This window comes from Nothoprocta perdicaria, unplaced genomic scaffold (genome assembly GCF_003342845.1).
Source record: "Nothoprocta perdicaria isolate Ctin4 unplaced genomic scaffold, notPer1 scaffold_39, whole genome shotgun sequence".
Taxonomy (NCBI): domain Eukaryota; kingdom Metazoa; phylum Chordata; class Aves; order Tinamiformes; family Tinamidae; genus Nothoprocta; species Nothoprocta perdicaria.
Window position 1 is genome coordinate 1,012,665 of NW_020455632.1, and position 18,132 is coordinate 1,030,796.

Consider the following 18,132-nt stretch of genomic DNA (forward strand, 5'->3'; position numbering starts at 1 on the left):
TTCCCCCATCAAACAACATTCTTGTAACACATTAAACAGCTGCTAAAAGAATCACAGACTAAACAAAATATTTTTATTTAAGAAATAACAAAAAGCAAAACACTTATTTTAAAAATTTTAGACAAARAGTGGCTTGTATCAAAGTTATTTACAATTAAAATATTTTACAAAAATATAGAATATGTTAAAACATCAAAAACCACAGGGAACAAATCTGCAAGCGTTCAAATCTACTCCCAGAAGACTTGAAAAAAAGATACAAATGTACATCAGACTGGTGATTAATTATACAGTATATTTTTTATAAATATAGAGCTATAAAACATACTGAAGTGTTATCTGATGAAACAGGACTTGGCAAATCTTTTCAGGAAGCAGAAGGATGACTCGCCTAGAGTATGAGTTGCAGAAGTGTTCCTGTGCTTCTCCTACTCAAGAGATTCCCAGGCTGCTGCAAGCCTGGTAAAACATGATGCGGTAGCCCAGGCATGTGCACAGAAGTCCAGCCTGTGCTAAGAGTCCTTAGCACAAGACTCCATCCAAGGGACTTGGGATGTGATCTTCACTTCAGCTCATACATTAGGTCTTCCCCAGACCTTCTCCGGGSTAACTTCTTACTTCAGAATTCACCTGTGAAATTCCCTATTTGCACACCGAGGGAAGCACAAATGCTAAATCACTGGTCTTTGGTTCCCCAAGTTTATTATTCAGGGTCAAAATCCCTGTATCTTTATCCATTCTTTTTTCCCCCCCCACCAAAGACAGTTTCATGATGACCCCACCAAAACGACTAAAATCTCTGTGGACAAGTTAGAACCCAATGATTGCTGAGACAAAAAAAAGTAGTATGCAGCAATATTTTGGAAATACCTTCTGAAGTTGTCAGCTCATTCACAATACAATGATTAACTTCACAGATACTCCRATGTTTCCTGTAATCCTTCCAAAAGGATAAAAGCAATAAAGCACTTCCATACATTTCAGAGGGCTTTAAACTCCCCATAAGGGCTCCTTTAACTCATGAGCCAGATGAAGACAAACCTGGTAAAAACTGCTAGTGCATTTAACAACAGAAAGGTGAAGCCAACTGCTCCCCAACAGATCTTTGAGGCAGGGTCCATCAATTAAATTGAATATTAACTACCTTAGCATGAACACCAGGCTTGCTTYGATAATCTAAGTATTGTTTTCTTTAAAAAAAAAAAAATTATTTTCCAATCATGGATTTAAGGTGCTCAAGTTTGTACTCTTCAATAAAGTCTTCGACAATATGCAGAGCATTGACTTTAACCAACAGAACAACAACATCTTTTGTTTCATCCCTGCAAAAAGGGAAAAAGTCAGTTTACTAACATATTTTGCATTTATCTTTCAAGCATTTTTTTTGGTAATTAAAATATCTTTCTTCATTAGCGAGGTTATCTTTCCTCGATTAGTTATTAGGTGACCTTGGCTACACTAAGTAACACTATCCAAAACTCCAAGTCTCAAGCTACCACGTTACACAAGAAAAGCACAAGTTTTTCCATTTTTTACATTACAAATTGTATGGAGTCTAAAAGTGATCTATCTAGAATATTCAATAACCTAATAGCTACGCTGTTTGTTAGTGTTTCTTCTTGATTTGGAAATGTCAAAACACAGAGAAATGCATCCTTTTTGGAAAGGACACATTACAATTCTCTGTCACTACAGAGTATTTTCAATTCTCTATCACTAATTTTCTGACAGTAGCATCACAACATCTCTGACTTTTTGTCACCAAAGTCCTGCATTTAATTCCTGCCCAAGTCTTGTCTTAAAAGAAGCACACACACGCACAGAAGGAAATTGTGTATACATTATTAAATTGGATCGTTCTCTGGCAGTTTATCTTGCCATAAATACATGTCTGTGATAAAAGCACCATTTAAGTATAAAGTTTGAGACATAATGAATTTTAGAAATATTTGACACAAAGCATATGAAAAAGGGCTGTGAGCTGCTACCTGAGGTTATTCTTGTGCAGTGTGCGAGCGCACTGCAACAAATGCTGGCTGAAGTTCGTTAGCTGGGGAAGAGTTGATCYGCTTTTAAGATTCTGGAACCATCTTTGTGGGAGGCAAGACACCACCTTTTCAACCAAAGCATATTTGGAAAAAAAAAAATAAGTAAATAAATAACAAACACATAACCAAGTCATACCACCTCAYCTGAAGGACTTTTCTTTTAGTGTGTTTAATATTCATAGCATTGTGGAGTTTTATTTTGCTTTTAAACTAAGCCAAATACCATCATTACAAGAAGCGACTCTTAAAAAACTTATATTCTGGAATAAACACCAAGCAGTAAGAATTTTTACTCATCAAGGTCATACAAATTTTTTAGAGTGTTGAATGATTACATTGCACTTTCAGTCTAAACCTTTCTTTGTGCAAGCACCTTCAGTACAGCACCTTTTCCAAACGTACATAAAACCTTTTACCTTATTACATTTTTCTGTGTTATCTGGCCCCGGCGGTGTGTTTAAGAGGTTCAGAAGGAGGTAACGATTCAGCAACTTGCTCAGTCCTAAATCACAGACTGTATCTTCTGGTACAATTCCATCCCACAGAAGAATATTGGAGAGCAGCTGCATTAATGAAGAAAAATAGACTATGTATACTAAAAAGTATAGTCCTGTGTTTTAAAAGAAAATAGTATGAGGTCTATCCAATTCAGTTACAATCAATTTAAAATAAAATTTACTCCCCACAGACTTACTGTAACCCTGTTACTTACTGTAACTGTATCTATTTGTCAGGTAACCACTATTAAGCCTTATATAGTAACTATATGTGAATATGAACTGTATGTTCATATGAGTATGTAACTTCCTGAGACAGGGAAGAACACTTTGCCCTTGAATAGATCACTAAAGCTAAGGCCCAAATACACAAAAAGGCTTTATTCTTTCCACAGAAGTGCTGGCRGTCAAACCTGAAAGCAGGGAAAAAGAGCATTAAGACAAATCCTTGCAAGAAAAAGGGAACAATAACAAGTGAGATGCACTTCTAAGAGAAACTTAGAGAGAGTGCAAGGCGGGGAGGGCGGGGCGGAAAAAGCTAGCAAATTAAAGGTACAGAGCCAAGGGCCAGAGAAACACAAAAGAGATTTTTGCGTGTGCTTTATTTCAGAAACTTTTTTTTCTTCATCTCTTGCCTATTTATTCCTCGTAATTCTTGTCATTTTTGAACCATGTGCAGGAAACTTGACTATTTTTGCCCCTAGCTCAGAAGAGATAAATTGCAAAGTAATTGGTAAACTCGGGATGTTTTACCCCACGGTCACAGAATATCATCTTTATAGTCATACTCAAAATACACTCAAAGCATCAYATCTTTATGCACTTGAGTATTTTATAGTACATTTCTATTTAACTGCATGAGCTAATAGTATAAATCCAAATAAAGAAGAGCATTTCCACATCAGTAAATCAGTAAAATACAGAGCATGGTAACAAGCAGTGCATTTGAGCCCCAAGGCTGCCTGTTAAATCCGTACAAGGGAACTACAAGGGAAATAGCAAGACAGGGACACTGCAATCCAGCATCTGCGTTTTCCATAGAATCTTTCTTGGTTCAGACCAACCAGTACTCTCCCCCAAAAAACATGCTCAGGAATTGTTTTTTATACACACACGCACACATATTTTTTCACATGAAAATGTATTTCCTGATCAAAAAATATTAAGTAAAATGATTATCAAAGAAAAATTGTGTGCATTTTCTTTACCTTAACAGCTGACCAAAACCGTCTTTCTTGGAATTTTGAACATGGAGATAATTTGTCTTCCACTGCACTGGTCACAGAAAGAAGAAAGGTAAAATAGATGTTTAGTGGGTTTTGTTTTGTTTTGTTTTTTTTTTTTTTTTGACAAGCCAGACAGATAACTGATTTCTTAGATAGCAATGAAGATTTGTTTGGGATTTTTCAGCATTGATAAGCGCAATCAGAATAAAAGATTTAAGAGAACATCTGTGAACTTGAATTCATTATAATGCTATAAAATAAGCTCCAATAAAATTACTAATTGGAAACACTTGTGTCTGTATTTCATGGATTCAGCTCCAAGCAGTATTGCTTATCATAGAATGGTTAGGGTTGGAAGGGACCTCCAGAGCCCATCTARTCCAACYTCCCCACTCCAGCAGGGACATCTAGAGCACGGGGCACAGGGTGGCTGGATGCCACATGTCACATTAGCTTTATGTCACATCAGTTTTAGCAAAAAGTTTCCCTTCTAGACATATCTGATCTCTCACAGACTCCAACTAATTTCCCATTGCTGAAATAGTGCCTACTTATAAGCACAAGCAATATAAATTTTATTTTAGTAACAAGAGGAATCAAAAGGAAAAAGCAGACACCTGAACTACCACGGACAAGTTACTATTACAGAACAAGACTTTGTGGATCCCCTTTACTGCAAAGCACTTAGTTACACAATCGAAAAAGCCTTAGTTGWGTGGGGTTATTTCTGTTAGGGCAGGTTCATAAACATGAGCTGGATCACATAACTTTCTCTTTAATAAAAGACTAGAAGGCATGTCTGTGCCATTGCCCCTTACAATGTCCACAGTATTTCATAAGTTTGTGTGGAAAAGCAGGGTACAAGAATAAATAAATAGAGAAAAGGCCACAGAGCAGCTTACCTTTTAGGATACAGAGGAATAAAGACATCTTCCTCTACAGACTTCTTCATTCTTAGGACAACTGCATTTATCAAGTCCTGTTAAAGAGGAAAAGAGTTACTAAGGTCTCCCCACAGGGAAAGATTTCAGCTTTTGCTTACAGGATCAAGAGCCAAAACGTCCACTCAACTTCACGGCTTTGATGCTAGAGAAACACTAGATCTACATCAGAATAAAACCTGAATCAGGCTGGGAGAGTGCATCACACATCGACTTAATTGTACAAAAATAATTGTTAACGAGTACTAAAAGATTAGCAATCTTTTTCCTAGCTAATTAATATTGTTCTTTGGGGTTTTTAAAATAAAAAAATCTATAGAACAAAATAAGGAAGAATTGYCGTCTTCACTATTCTGGAACTAATTTATAAATTTAAAAAGCTGACCACTGGAGCATAACTTGAGCTAACTTAAGTTCAACTTCTGAAGAATACTTAAAGAGAAGTCTAAAATTTTTAAAGTTATTTCTGCAGGTGAGCAAGAGTAGGTCTTCATGAGATTTTTATCAGATACAGGAGCTGATTTCTGTCTAATGATAATGCTCAACCCCCTTCAGTAAGGATCATCTGAGAGATTAAAATTTAACTTTTGAATTTTCCTTGCTATAAAATGACAAAACAAATGAATAAACAGAACTAACAACTTCAGGACAAYGCTCTAAGTGCACAGAAGCAGCACGTACAGAAAGCATATGCAATGCACAAGGTCCATCCTTCTTTTCCTCCCCTACTCCTCCAGAACCACAGAGATTTTTACCTCTTTTGCTTGACTGCGTTCGTTTTTGGAGGAAACTTGCTTCTCAAAGATGCTACTGCAAAGCTGTACAAGGTTCTTGGTCTGTGCAGTAGATAAAGGATCCCAGACATTCCTTATAAACCCTGAAAAAAAATATATAGGAATTTGTGATCATGATGCACACAAATGGTTACCAGCTCTAGTTTCAAAGCATTAAACATTTACTTGTGTTGCATGCTAGAGAGGTCAATCTTCTCACAACAGTCTCATGTGTCTACGTTAGCCTCCTCACCCGGTGGAAGTGGGTRATCATTACATATTGGAATACTGTTCCAAATTATAACTACCACTACTTCCATGATGACTACCACTGTCTTGAAGGTTGGATTGTCACCTGCAGTGAACATTTGAGACAAACTTAACATACCTGTAATTTTTGGAAGAATTGTTTTTTCAATCACTCTAGGCAAGACTGTCTGATCAGGATCATCATCACCTTTTGATTCAGACAGATTTTTAGCATCACTGAATTCTTCTACAGCTCTGAACCAGGGCATCTCTTCCAACTCCATGAAATTCTGCTGAAAGATCATTACTATTAGCTGATCAGAACTGACWGAAACGCTCCACACAAAAATACATCCTACAACTCAATTTAAGGTGTAATGTAAGAAATTAACGCCTGAAAGTTATTTTGGCAACCACAGCTTTAAGGAACTTTCTTGCAGAAGAGTTGCAAGAGGGGCTTAGACTAAATAAGTTAAAAACAAAAAAATCCAGCCACATGCTAAAAATAATAAGAAGAAAACCTTAGAAAAACACAGTATCTTTTTATTGTTTTCCAATGCACTGTGCTACGCATAACTGAGAAAAAAACTACATCTGGTTTTAGTACTAGAACATAGGAAAAAAAAAGTGATTCATGYACAAAAAAGACAAGGAAAAAAACTTTCTTCTTTAGACAGGACACTTTTCTTATCTTTGGTTCCAGTAAGCCCATACTAGCCACGAAAAAAAGAGAAAAATTCCAGTGAAGACATCTTCACTGCAGACAGTGTTTCTCATGATATACAATTTAAATCGCCACCAATAACCACACATCTCACCCATTAAAGACACAAAAAAAAAAAGAAATAAAGAGAAAAAAAAAGGAAAAAGAAAAATACAGGTTTATGGAGATGGTTAAGGCCCATAACCAAAACAGACTTGGACTGCAGCACTTCTGAGTACTGCACTGAAACTGTAGGGCAGTAGTCAGCAATGCCACACAGGATTTTTGATTAAGATATATGCTGATGCACCTACCTCGAGAGGATTCCAGCTTATTAACTGAGCTCTGATTAGTGGATTTAAAAGCTTTGGTAGGCATAAGCTGATGTAAGCATCACAGTAGGAGTCGGGACACTTCTCTTTCCATTCCTGGAATTTCAACAGGATTTGCCCGACGTCAGAAAAATCTGCACGAACATCTTCAAAGATTTTCCTACTATCCTCTAAAATATCATCTGCAGATAACATTCATTGAGAAAACAAAAAAAAACCCAGCATTTACTGACATATAAGGTGAAGAACTTATGTGTCTACAGGTCATAGGAAATCTATACAATCACAGTTGTCATTTATCTTGTGCATGTTTAACAAACGAATTCTAAAATAGACTCCATGGAGAATTTGACTTCAGGAAGCAAAAAATAGATATTGGCACACAATCACAAAAATGCAAGTTTGTTCATGAACTATTCCACAGACTTATATGACCACCCATCTTTCAAGAATCATGATCTTTCTTTCAAGGTTTAGACCATGACTGCTATAATTTCAGACCTGAAAACCTTTCTGTTTTTTTCTATATAAAATATAATTTTAGAATCCAATTGTTTATGCCTTTTCCCCTCCTATTCAAGACAATAAAAAAAGACATCCTTTAATTTACTCTGTCCTTCAGAAAACAAACTGACTATACAAAATTCTTCAGGTGTTTTACAAGACAAATCTACATCAAATAATGGCAGACTAACTCTGGCATAATCTAGTAGAGTTTATTTCAGGTTATAACCAGGTATGAGCAATGCCACCACAACAAAAATCATACTGAAAAACCTACAACCATACATCTATACTTCCCCTCCAAGCCATTAATAGGAACTGTTTGAAAGCATTTATTTTTTATTGTGTAACTTAGACACAATTCAAATACAGTATTTTCTTCAACTTTTCTAAAGCTTTTTTTAAAAAGCAGAAAGAAGTTTTCTTCTTGTATACCAACCTTTTCTTTTCTGGAACTCAGTCATCTCTGGTGGAGGGAACTCATCATCACTGGACATACCTTCATGGTGATCAACTTTTCCCAAAGACACTCTCACTTGCTGTCTGCAAGTCCTGTGTTTGGAATGAAATCAGATTAGTTATCRTTCCCTATGTAGGTAAGCAGGAGAAAGTGTACTGAAAAATAATTTAGAGAAAAAAATGGATAAATAACAGGAAACCAATCTAAAATGGACATATCTTAGTTATGCTACATCTACAACTAAAGGTGCAGTAGTTACCTTCGGTGTTCACACGTTTGCAGAAGCTGAGTCTCTTTAGCATCTTCTAACTTGCCATTTGTTGGTTTGTCATTACTGTCTATCAAGAGACAAAAACACACACAAAAACAACAAAAGTTAACAATAATCAACTTAGCATATTTTCTTTCTATTGTTCATCATTTGGAAAACTGCCAAAGAAAAAATAAAACCTTATGATCAAAACTGTAAATTTCCAGTGTAAAGCAGAGTAAATATGTTATGATGCATCATAATCAGATGTGGTTCTTTCCTTATAGCACTTGGTAAGAGGCCCAAGTCCGCTGAGTCTGATGACATTACAATGCTCACCAGTGAGCATAAGTTTTTATGCAATGCTATAAAAATTTAGTACCTCACCTAATAGGTTCTTGGCAGAGCAAAAAGGCAGGTGTAAGGATTAGCGTTCCTTTAGCTTTTGAGTCCAAAATGAAATTTTACAAATTTGAACCAAATCCCAATGCTACTCTAACAATGTAAAGGATTGGAAAAACTCTGCTTCACATTTTCTCAGTCACAATATTTATATTAGATGACAAGTCAGCTCCCCACGATTACCACTGGGAAACAGTTTCCCATCAGCACTGTTTGCTGTGATTACATGACCTAAATTACTCCCAGCCTGATTCAGTCCAACAGAGAAATAAGCAGCAACAAACTTTGTTACGGGCATGCATTTGTAGCAGTATGAGCTGGTGATGTGCACTCAATATACAAAAGTGTGTTCTAATCCTTAAGTACTACAATAAAAAAATAGCATTTCCACTAATGTTAAATAATTCCACTAATGTTAAATAATTAAATAATGTTAAATAATGTTTCCAATAATGTTAAATATAATAAGGAAGGTAAATAACCAGGTAATTAAAATCTCTATTAATCACATAATCAAAATCTCATCTGCTAAGAGCTTGAAGTCATTTTGGCTATTACTYGGCTGTTAGCTTTGTCTGCTCAGTTAAAGAGGTCTTTATGTTTTAAGAGTTTTTTTAGCCCRTAGAATGGATTTTTGGTTTTTAAAATAAGAGCTACTAAAGATTTGCAGTGCATACAAACAATACATCAATGTGGAAGGAAAACAGGAGATCCTTCCCCTTTTCTTAACTCCGGTGAGGCCACATATGGACCACTGGGTTCACTTCTAGACTCCCCAACACAAAAAGGATTCTGCGTTTCACACAGAAAGAGTGAACATTTCAATAWGAAAAAGATTTTAATCTTTATACGAACTTGACAGATGCTGAATATAAGCAGATTCATTTCTCAGCTCATCGTGCCTTCGTTTCAGTAGTGCTCTGGCTCGCTGCTGAAGAAGTACGTGCATAGCCAGCTCTACCTCATTAATGTATTCCAGCTGAAATAGTGCAAACAGTAATTGATTTGTCAATTAATTAAAATCAAAAACAAAATAAACAAAAAAGTTTCCAGGGGAATTCCATACAGCAGTGAAATTACAAGTATCACAGACTGAAAATTAAACTCCTGCTCGTCAAGTTTTTCAGGCTGTTGTGCGTAACTGCAGAATACAAAAAACCTGCTTTGTGCTTATCATACAGCTACCTTAACACTTCACACAAAAGCATTCAACAGGTCACTAGTGATGGATTTACTTTGCTGGTTAAAATACAAAGAGCTGAAATAAGAGTCATTAGCTATAAAAGGAAATATTAATATTTATTCTCTAAGACTACAAAAGAAGACTGAAATAACAAACGCATTTTATTGCATTGCATTAACACAGCATAACAGGACTTCACTTTCACAAAGGGCACACTTCAGGCAGCTCCTCCCCGTCTCTGTGTGTTCCTCCTTCCATTTAAAGGAAAGATTTGCAACCCAGGAAGCAAACACAGCAAATAACAGAGAAGTATCCTCACACTATTCTAACTCAATCCCAACTTGATCCTAACATGAAATCYTCATTATTTCTTGTATGAAATACTGAATAAAAGCATATAAGACYATAGAAGTGAATGTAACCCTCTCTCCCCTCCAAATACAGCACAATCTGTTTATTATACCTGCAGGAAACTCCAGTCAGCACATACATACCTTTTCATTCAAACAGTTTATCAAGTTTTCTACATATGTTTTCATAGCCYGATAGAATTTGTAATTCAGGGACGCATTTGAAGACTTCTCTAATTCCTGGACAGACACCTTCGAACTTTCAACATCCTCCATGTATTTTTCATACTCTCTCTGGTGGGCACGGTGCACATCCTGCAATGATGTTATCCTAGAAGACAAAAATCGAGACTACTAAAGCTTCTGCCAAGTTCATAAACCCCACAGTGCCTTCCTAATCAAATAAACGGATAAAACTTTGCCTTTGCTAATAACAGTATTTGTACTGTAAAGAGTTGGCATATTTAACCACGCCAACATTTTCAGAAGGATGAGGTGTGGAAACAACATTGTGCTTCCAGGAATCAAATTTTTATGTGGCATTAGTATTACAAGAATCACTAATATTTTACCCAAGCGCCAAGTGACTGCACGATTTGATAGAGCCTGAAGCCTTTAACAGAACCATGCAGCAGATCACAGCTTGCTTTATTTGCTTTAAGTAGAGTTTGCAATGAAAATAGCTCAACTAAGACATTCTTCATGACATGACACCATGGTAAAAAGTTCTCTAGCACACCAGAAGTCAAAAAAAAAATATTTCATCAAGTTAAACAATTTTATAGAGTTTACTATTGTCAAGGAGGWTCTTTTCCCCTTCTTGCTGCTTTCCAAATATTATTCTACTCTGGGTAGTATTAATAGTTTCATTTTTCACACTTGTTCCTCTATTTAAATTTCTATTTCATTTAACTCATTCCCCTGTAGGCAATGATGGCAAAAAAATCCACAAAAATATTTAGTCCAGTTTAGTTCCACTTTTCTAAACAAGCAGGTTAGGGATATTTTGTACAAAGTAAAGCATCCACTGAGTTCTCTCTGGTAAGTCCACTGCGGGCATTTGTTTCAGCTKTCTAAGGTTACACGCCTAAACTTATCTAAACAGCTGCTTCTCACTGCTGAGAGAGGATGGACWGCTTACCTTGGGATGCCTGACCCCAGCTGTCCTTCTCACACAGCCTCTTGGAGGTCCACTCAAAAAAATCAAAGCAGGATCTAGTTTGCCTAAATAGGCTGCAGTGAATCCACTGCTGCTTTGGGGAAAGCTCAGGTATTTTTGCAGCTGGAATAAGAACCACCAGAAAAGACCTAGGATTACCAACTGCGAGACAGAAGTCCTTCAGCTGACCTGCTTTGAGTTTTATTTGATTRGCAAGCATAACATGGTGCCTACACTCGTGCTGCAACACTAGCAATTGTAGAAAGGTGCTGCCTTTCTACTTTTTAAAGCTCTATTTAATGAAAATAGGGCTAAGTGATAGAACATGAGAAATCCAAGTCCTCCTTAAACAAAGATACATAAGATATACTTTTTTTCATACAAGCATCACTAAGGTGCCATTGCCAGATAAAACTCAAAACTTGTATTATTCTATAGTACCGTAGTAGTGGACATTACAGCAAGCATACTGAATATGAAATAACTACCCAAGGATTTCTAATGTTCAAGGGAAGGGGAAAAAACTAGAGTAAAACTCAATTCATCTTTTCTTACTCTGTCACAAAATATAACCTTGGACAACTCAAAAATTAGGTTCACAGACACGGTATTTACCTTTCAGTCAGTCGCTTCTTTACAATGTCCAAGGTCACAGGAGGCAGAGAAACAGAAGGATCAAACCTTGGTTTGGCTGGTTTAGATTTATGCAGAGAAGCTTCATCGTAAGTACCCTACAAGAAGGAAACCTGTCAAACTTTTATCATTTTTACTTTTGCAGCTATCAAGACATATCATCTGAATATAAATAATATATTTTAATATGTATTCCATGATTATGCAACACAAAAGCAAAAAGCTTGATCATCATTTGTATACACTATAGAAAGCACCAAATAGTCCATGATATGGGTTATACTTAACACACGTTCCTCTTCTCAGCCCGAARACTTTCATAGTTAGCAAGGACACATAATCCTTCTCTACAGATAACTAAGACCTCATTAGTATCTTAATTAAAATATAAACATAGTATTAAGCTACTACCAAGTAGTAGTATCAAYAGTAGAAAGAGTAATCCCATTTTCTAAACATAAATATATAATTAATAAAATGGTTTCTTTACATTACATGTATTAATGCCACCATCTAGCATTTAATTCTGATCAAACAGCTCAACTATAAAGTACAACCAATTATAGCTCAAAAATTCCCAAAACATTCTACGTTCTAGAACAGATTAGTAGTAAATCAAAATCTTGGCCGAAAACACTCAACTGAATCAATCAAGTCCATGACTAACAAGGTCTTCTACTATTTCCTGAACAGGAGAAATTAAGGCTCTCACAGAAACAAGCGCAGGATGAAGATCCTCAACTAGTTGAGGACTCAATCTTATTGGATTTTAAGTTCAGCAACAAGATGATGCAACTTTCTCCCACTTCTCTAACTACTCCAGTTTTACAGGATGCCTTTTTCTCAGTGACACACTACACTGAAAAGAACTGATTAGGCAGATTTTCCTGTTTGACAAAACTGCAGAATCTTAACAAAATAAATAAATGACATGATGAATGAAATGACATGACAAAATCCTGCAGAACCCTAAGAAGGGGCCCTCAGAGACTGTCACCCAGAGATTCAGTACAATAAAATCCTCAGTTTTGTTTTGCATCATGTAAGCGTGAGTGTTATCTGCTTATTTTTACTTTCCAGATCCCTTGCATGACTGTGAAAAATCAGGTAAAGTTTGATTCTCCATTTTTTTCCAGGGAGTTTTCCTTTGAAGCAGACAATACCATCTCCTTTCTAAGTACCTAGATGAAAAAGGAGAAATTTCCAGTATCACCTTCCCTTTTTTCTMATCTCCTCTCTTCCTTCAAGAGTCAGCACATAAATTCCTCAAAACCTCTCCAATTAGAAGACAGAAGATATGGTGGCACACCACAACAAGCTCTCTTSCCTAAGAGCAAAAGGTAATATGCAATGGTCAGGAAAGATCACCTGAGAAAGTTTGACAGCTTTCTTTATCTGYTGCTCTTCCCACCTGATTTGCATTTCATCTTCACTTGATCCATCATCCACAGACACTGGTAAGTTAAAAAATAAAATTAAATTAAGTAARCATTATTACCTGTAACTGTATCTTGTTTTTCCCTCCCATACTCTTCTCCCTCAAAAGCAATAATGGTTTCTGTAGCCATTGCTAGGAAGCACCAAGTGCACAAAAAAGAAAAGCAGTTGAAGAAACTACAGATGAAAGATTCCCTAACTGAATGGTAAGRAATATACCAGGAAATGGCTTTTGGAATTCCTAATATTGGCATCAATGTTGAGTTCCCCAAYATACTGATTCTCAGACAACTACTACTGCAGTAACAATAAATAAGATTTTTATGCTTCCACTAGAAGCATTTCATTTCTCAAATTTTTATATAATATGTATAAATAAAAGTACAGTTCTGTTGCACAGCAACTTTAAGAACATCCATAACATCCATGAAGARAGAGCACCGAGAAGATCAAACATTAAGACGCAGGAGAAAAATTTTAGAAAACTTTCTGAAGAGAGACAGTCTTGTATCACAGCAATTTTTTGAACATTGCATGCTGTCTTCCTACAAGACATGCTACTTGTAGCCAATACCACCAAAAAGTCACATGAAGAAGTTCTCTCAAATCATCTAGTACCCCAGTACCCCCCACCTAACCCAAGTTCTGCTTGGGCATAAACCTTGAGCACCTTCTGCCAAGGTCCCCGAGGAGCAGGACATTATGGTGTGTTATCAACAACATTCTTGACAGTATTATTAAAACAAAGTGACAAACACCAGTAGTAACAGCACAAACTCACCTAGGTGTTCAGCCATCCTCTGTCTAAGAGTTCTTGCTTTAGGAGCAAAATTGAGATGATGCATATCAGTGTCATCTTCGCTCTCTAAATCAGAGCTTGCTCTTCGCTGAGACACATGTTGATTGTTCAAAACATGCAAGGGCAGATAATCAGCTTGGGTCCTGGCTAAGTGACSCTTCCTTCGAGCAGCCTCAATGCTACCTGCATCAGGGATATTGCCTGGATCAAAGAAAGAAAAATCTAAGCAAAAGACGAAAACCAACACACACATTGCTCCTAATGACCACAATCACTATAACAAGCTCATTGTTTAATTTTGAGCATGAGACACCCAAGATATTTTTCTGTGAAACGCAAAATAACTTTAGGATCAAACAAAGAAGTGACTCTGCCTTTAATGCCTTTGTTTCTCTTTAAACAGTTCTGCAGCTGAGCCTTCTCTAGTAGAGGCATTTTTTTCTTATTCCCATGTTCTCCTGCTTCTTATGTTCTTTCTCTTCAATACAGTGCTTTTACTTTCTTTCATGAAGTTATTCCAAATCACATGGCTAGGGCAGAATATCATGCTTGATAATTTTGATAAAAAACCTAAATGTTATGTGAAGAGAATTCATCTCCTCTAAATTTAGCCAGTTACTAGCCAGTAACGTAAACAACTTTATAATCAATCCCCCCGAAAAGGCTAGGGAATTCAACTTATCCTTATAGGAATGTCAAAACACATACAAGGAAATGCTCCTTGGGTGTGAAACTGCCACTTTGTTTTCAGATGAGAAACAGCCTTTACATGACTCAAGTTGAGTGGGTTCCATCTCAACCATCTTGTTATATATTTCAAATGAAAAACGTTCTACAAATACTTAAAAAAAAAAAAAAAGCCCAGAACTAAACCTGCTGATAAATGCTTCCTTCTCTCTGAAGGGCTGGACTCACTTTCTGAGTCTGAGCTGTTGTTGCCATCCTCGCTAAGGGAAGAATGAGTCTCATCTTCCTCCTCTTCTTCGGGAGGAACTTCAGTGTCATCAGCTTCTGTATGAAAGAAAAAAACAGACGTGATTTCTTCATCAGCGGCCATAAGGCAATGTATCAAAACTGGTTATTAGTAGCTACCTAGACCATAACGCAAACACTAGTTGCTTGTCTACCTCTACCTGCCCTAATCAAAACACATTAAGTCTTCCCACGTTCCGAGTTCACTGTTCATGAGTCAGGAATGTGTGTTCGATCTAAACATGTACAATCTTCTGAGAGACAGGGCACATACACCCTGAGCACAATCACAAGCACAGAAACAGCTACACAAGCTATTAGATCACACCTAACACTCTGATAGCTCACAGTCTGTTTGGTTCATCTCTTGACTTTGTGAATTTTATTTAGAAGCTATTTTTAATATGAAGCCTGCTTCCTAAGGMTCACATTAAAATGTCATCTGCATGCTAGTGTTTTATATTTACTTGTCTTCAATTAGCTTAAAAAATTTTTATCCAAAAAAAAAAAAAAAAAAGTGTTTTTGTCTGCTACTATATCTTTAATAAGTCATCAGCTTACTAAACACAATGCAGTGTTCATTGAAACAAAGTTTGACTTACACTTTTGTAAGAATTCATGGCAGGGGCGGATATTTAGTAGGAGGACAACAGGTTTATATATAACATGCACACACACCTGATCCAAATCACAATCTCTTACAGAAAATATTTCCGATCTCAAGATAGTTTATATTACTTTATGCACTTTTTCTTCATGGTTAATTAATAAATAAAAGACACCTAACAGCAACAGTTGCATAACATTCCCATTTAACAATTTCAAAATAGTTTTCATGTAACCAATCAAGAAAATTCCTTTTAATTGAAATACTTACTTTTGCTTTCCTCAATTTCTCTCTCTGGGGACGGCAGACTTTCCTTCTTTTGAATCCTGAAAGTCACTTCACTGAAGGATGGCTTTTTAATTTTGAAGAGCTCTTCATCATCTATCCACATTAAAGAAAAATGATTCAGTTAATGTTTTTGAAAAGGAAAGCCACATAATTCAGACATTTAGTTTTCTTTCTGTGATTTATATAGTGTCCACAGCATACAAGGGTCTCTCCTCACCCCTCCCTTTTAAGACCATTGGGGCCTGAGGGCAGAGACGCCACCCCGCGGCTGGTGAGCTCGCTCGCTCCCCAGGGGCAGGCGTTGCTCCCCGCTCACCTTCCCGCTCCTCCTCGCCGCCGAAGCTGAGCAAAGCCCTCCCGGCGAGGCGCGGCCCTCGCGCCCCGGCCGCCTCTCCGCCTTGGCCCGCGGGGCTGCCCGGCGGCTCCCGCGGCGGTGACGGGCCGGGCTCCTCCTCAGACTCCGCTCCCTGCTCCGAGTCGCTGCCGGGGACAGGCGGCGGCGGCAGCTCCTGCTCCTCCTCGTCGCTGCCATCGCTAAACGCCGCACGCCGCCGTGCGCGGAAGTTCCGCGGGGGGCGCCGGAACATGGCGCCGGTAACGGCCGGCAACGGCCGCGGCGCCTCCTTAGCGCGCATGCGCAGCGCCCCCTCCCGGGGCGCCTCGCCCGCCCGCAGGTGGGCGGAGCTAGGGGCGGCTGACCAATGAGGTGAAGGGGCGGGTCCTCGCGGTTAACCCCTAAGGGGAGGAGGAGGGGCTGGTGTGTGGCGGTTGCGTCATGCATGGGTTAATTCCTGACGTTTTATGTTTGTGTTTTTTCCCCTTCCTTTCTGCGGCTCTTTAGTGCTGACTTGAGCTGTGCTGGATGAGATGTGTGTAAAAGAAGTTACCAATGAAACCACAAGTCCTGCAAGGAAGGTCATGGTGTCCYGAGAGAAGCATCCACAACCAGGGGACATTTGAAGTGTTTTTGCTTAACTTGTCCTCCACGCTGTCCTCCATCTGCGAGCTGAAGTGATAATATTAACTTGCCTCAGGGATCCTGTGAGGAAAAGTGCATTTTGTGAAGCACTCAGTAGTATTAGAAAAAAAAAAAACAGGATTTTTCTGTTCAGCATAGGTTCTGAGGGAGAGGTATTAAATAAAGCCCAAGGGTGAATAATGAGGAATATAAAAGCTCTAGATTACCCTGTGCGCACCACCCATCTTCACTGAAGAACCTTGAGGGTCTTGTTGAAGAAATGAAGTCWTTCCACAAGTAATTACAACTAAAGGTTTGGGGCTAGAAAGTCAGGTTGTAGGCACTGGCTCAAGGAGGTCCTATGGCTGTAAATACATCTGCTTTCCCTATGGGACATCTCCAATGGAGGGATGAAGTCAAAGAAAGGTTGAAAATGCCCATGTGTATTTAGAGTAGATGTAGATCTTATGAGTTCTCCCAAAGACCTTTTATTACTCTGTTTTTATAGTCGTGACCAAGCTCCTTTTCTTTGCTGTGACACTACTGAAATCTTCAGTAAAACTTCCCCCTTTCCATCTAATTTTAAATCCTCCCATATAGGCAGCCCCGTGAGTGGTACCTATGCAGGACAGAGCTAGTCTTCCATAAAACGAAGTCATCTAGGATTTTGCTTATCAAACAGGACAGAAATGTTGCACATTCCGTATTTCTAGCACATGGAACTGCCTTGTTTGTAGTTGTCATTCAAGTGGATATGACTGCAGAGTGCCAAGATATTAACGAAGACAGCAGCATCTCATCAAGATGACCCTCCAGAGGGAAGGCAAATTCAGCAGCAGCAAAGCAGCAGAATATCACTTTGGAWGGGATGCCAGTGCCCTGTGCCAGCCACCTTCCATTATTAAGCAATGAAAGCCTGTGTCCTGACACTGCTTGACCACAGAAAAGATAATTTTGCCTTAAACCATTTAGCGTTGAAGAAGTAAGGGAAATAGAGAGATAGATGAGGTCACTATTTGAAGGCACTGCAGTGATTTTAATTTCTCCAAACCCACTTCATATCTGCTCCTGTTATCGCTGTGGTGGATAATAAAATCCAGCAGAGCAGCAGGCAAGCAGAGGAGGGCAGTAGCACCACAAATTGTCTGCATTGCATCTGGCAGGCAAGAGTTCCTCTAATACAGAGCTTTTGAGTATTAATCATAYGTATACTTTACTCTCTCACAAAGTTTTGTCTCATATCTGTATCACAGCACTTACTGTCTCTATAGCATGCTTGTATCTTTACAATAATTTGAAAATCTGGTAAACTTCCAATTCACAGCAAAACGCAAAATGTTGCAGCACTGATATGATTTATT

General features: G+C 38.0%; 1 protein-coding gene across 1 annotated transcript; it reads right to left on the reverse strand.

Annotated features, from left to right (window-relative positions):
• Positions 1–318: 318 nt before the first annotated feature.
• On the reverse strand, positions 319–16,400 carry GCFC2 (GC-rich sequence DNA-binding factor 2). The gene is made up of 18 exons (XM_026044883.1): positions 16,130–16,400; positions 15,796–15,906; positions 14,862–14,957; positions 13,929–14,147; positions 13,079–13,164; positions 11,693–11,808; positions 10,063–10,249; positions 9,241–9,364; positions 7,993–8,071; positions 7,713–7,825; positions 6,752–6,951; positions 5,874–6,027; positions 5,468–5,589; positions 4,674–4,750; positions 3,754–3,820; positions 2,465–2,611; positions 1,989–2,113; positions 319–1,322 (listed from the first exon to the last, which is right to left on the reverse strand). The coding sequence occupies exons 1-18, from the start codon at positions 16,398–16,400 to the stop codon at positions 1,208–1,210; spliced, it is 2,409 nt and encodes an 802-aa protein (XP_025900668.1). The 3' UTR covers positions 319–1,207.
• Positions 16,401–18,132: the final 1,732 nt, after the last annotated feature.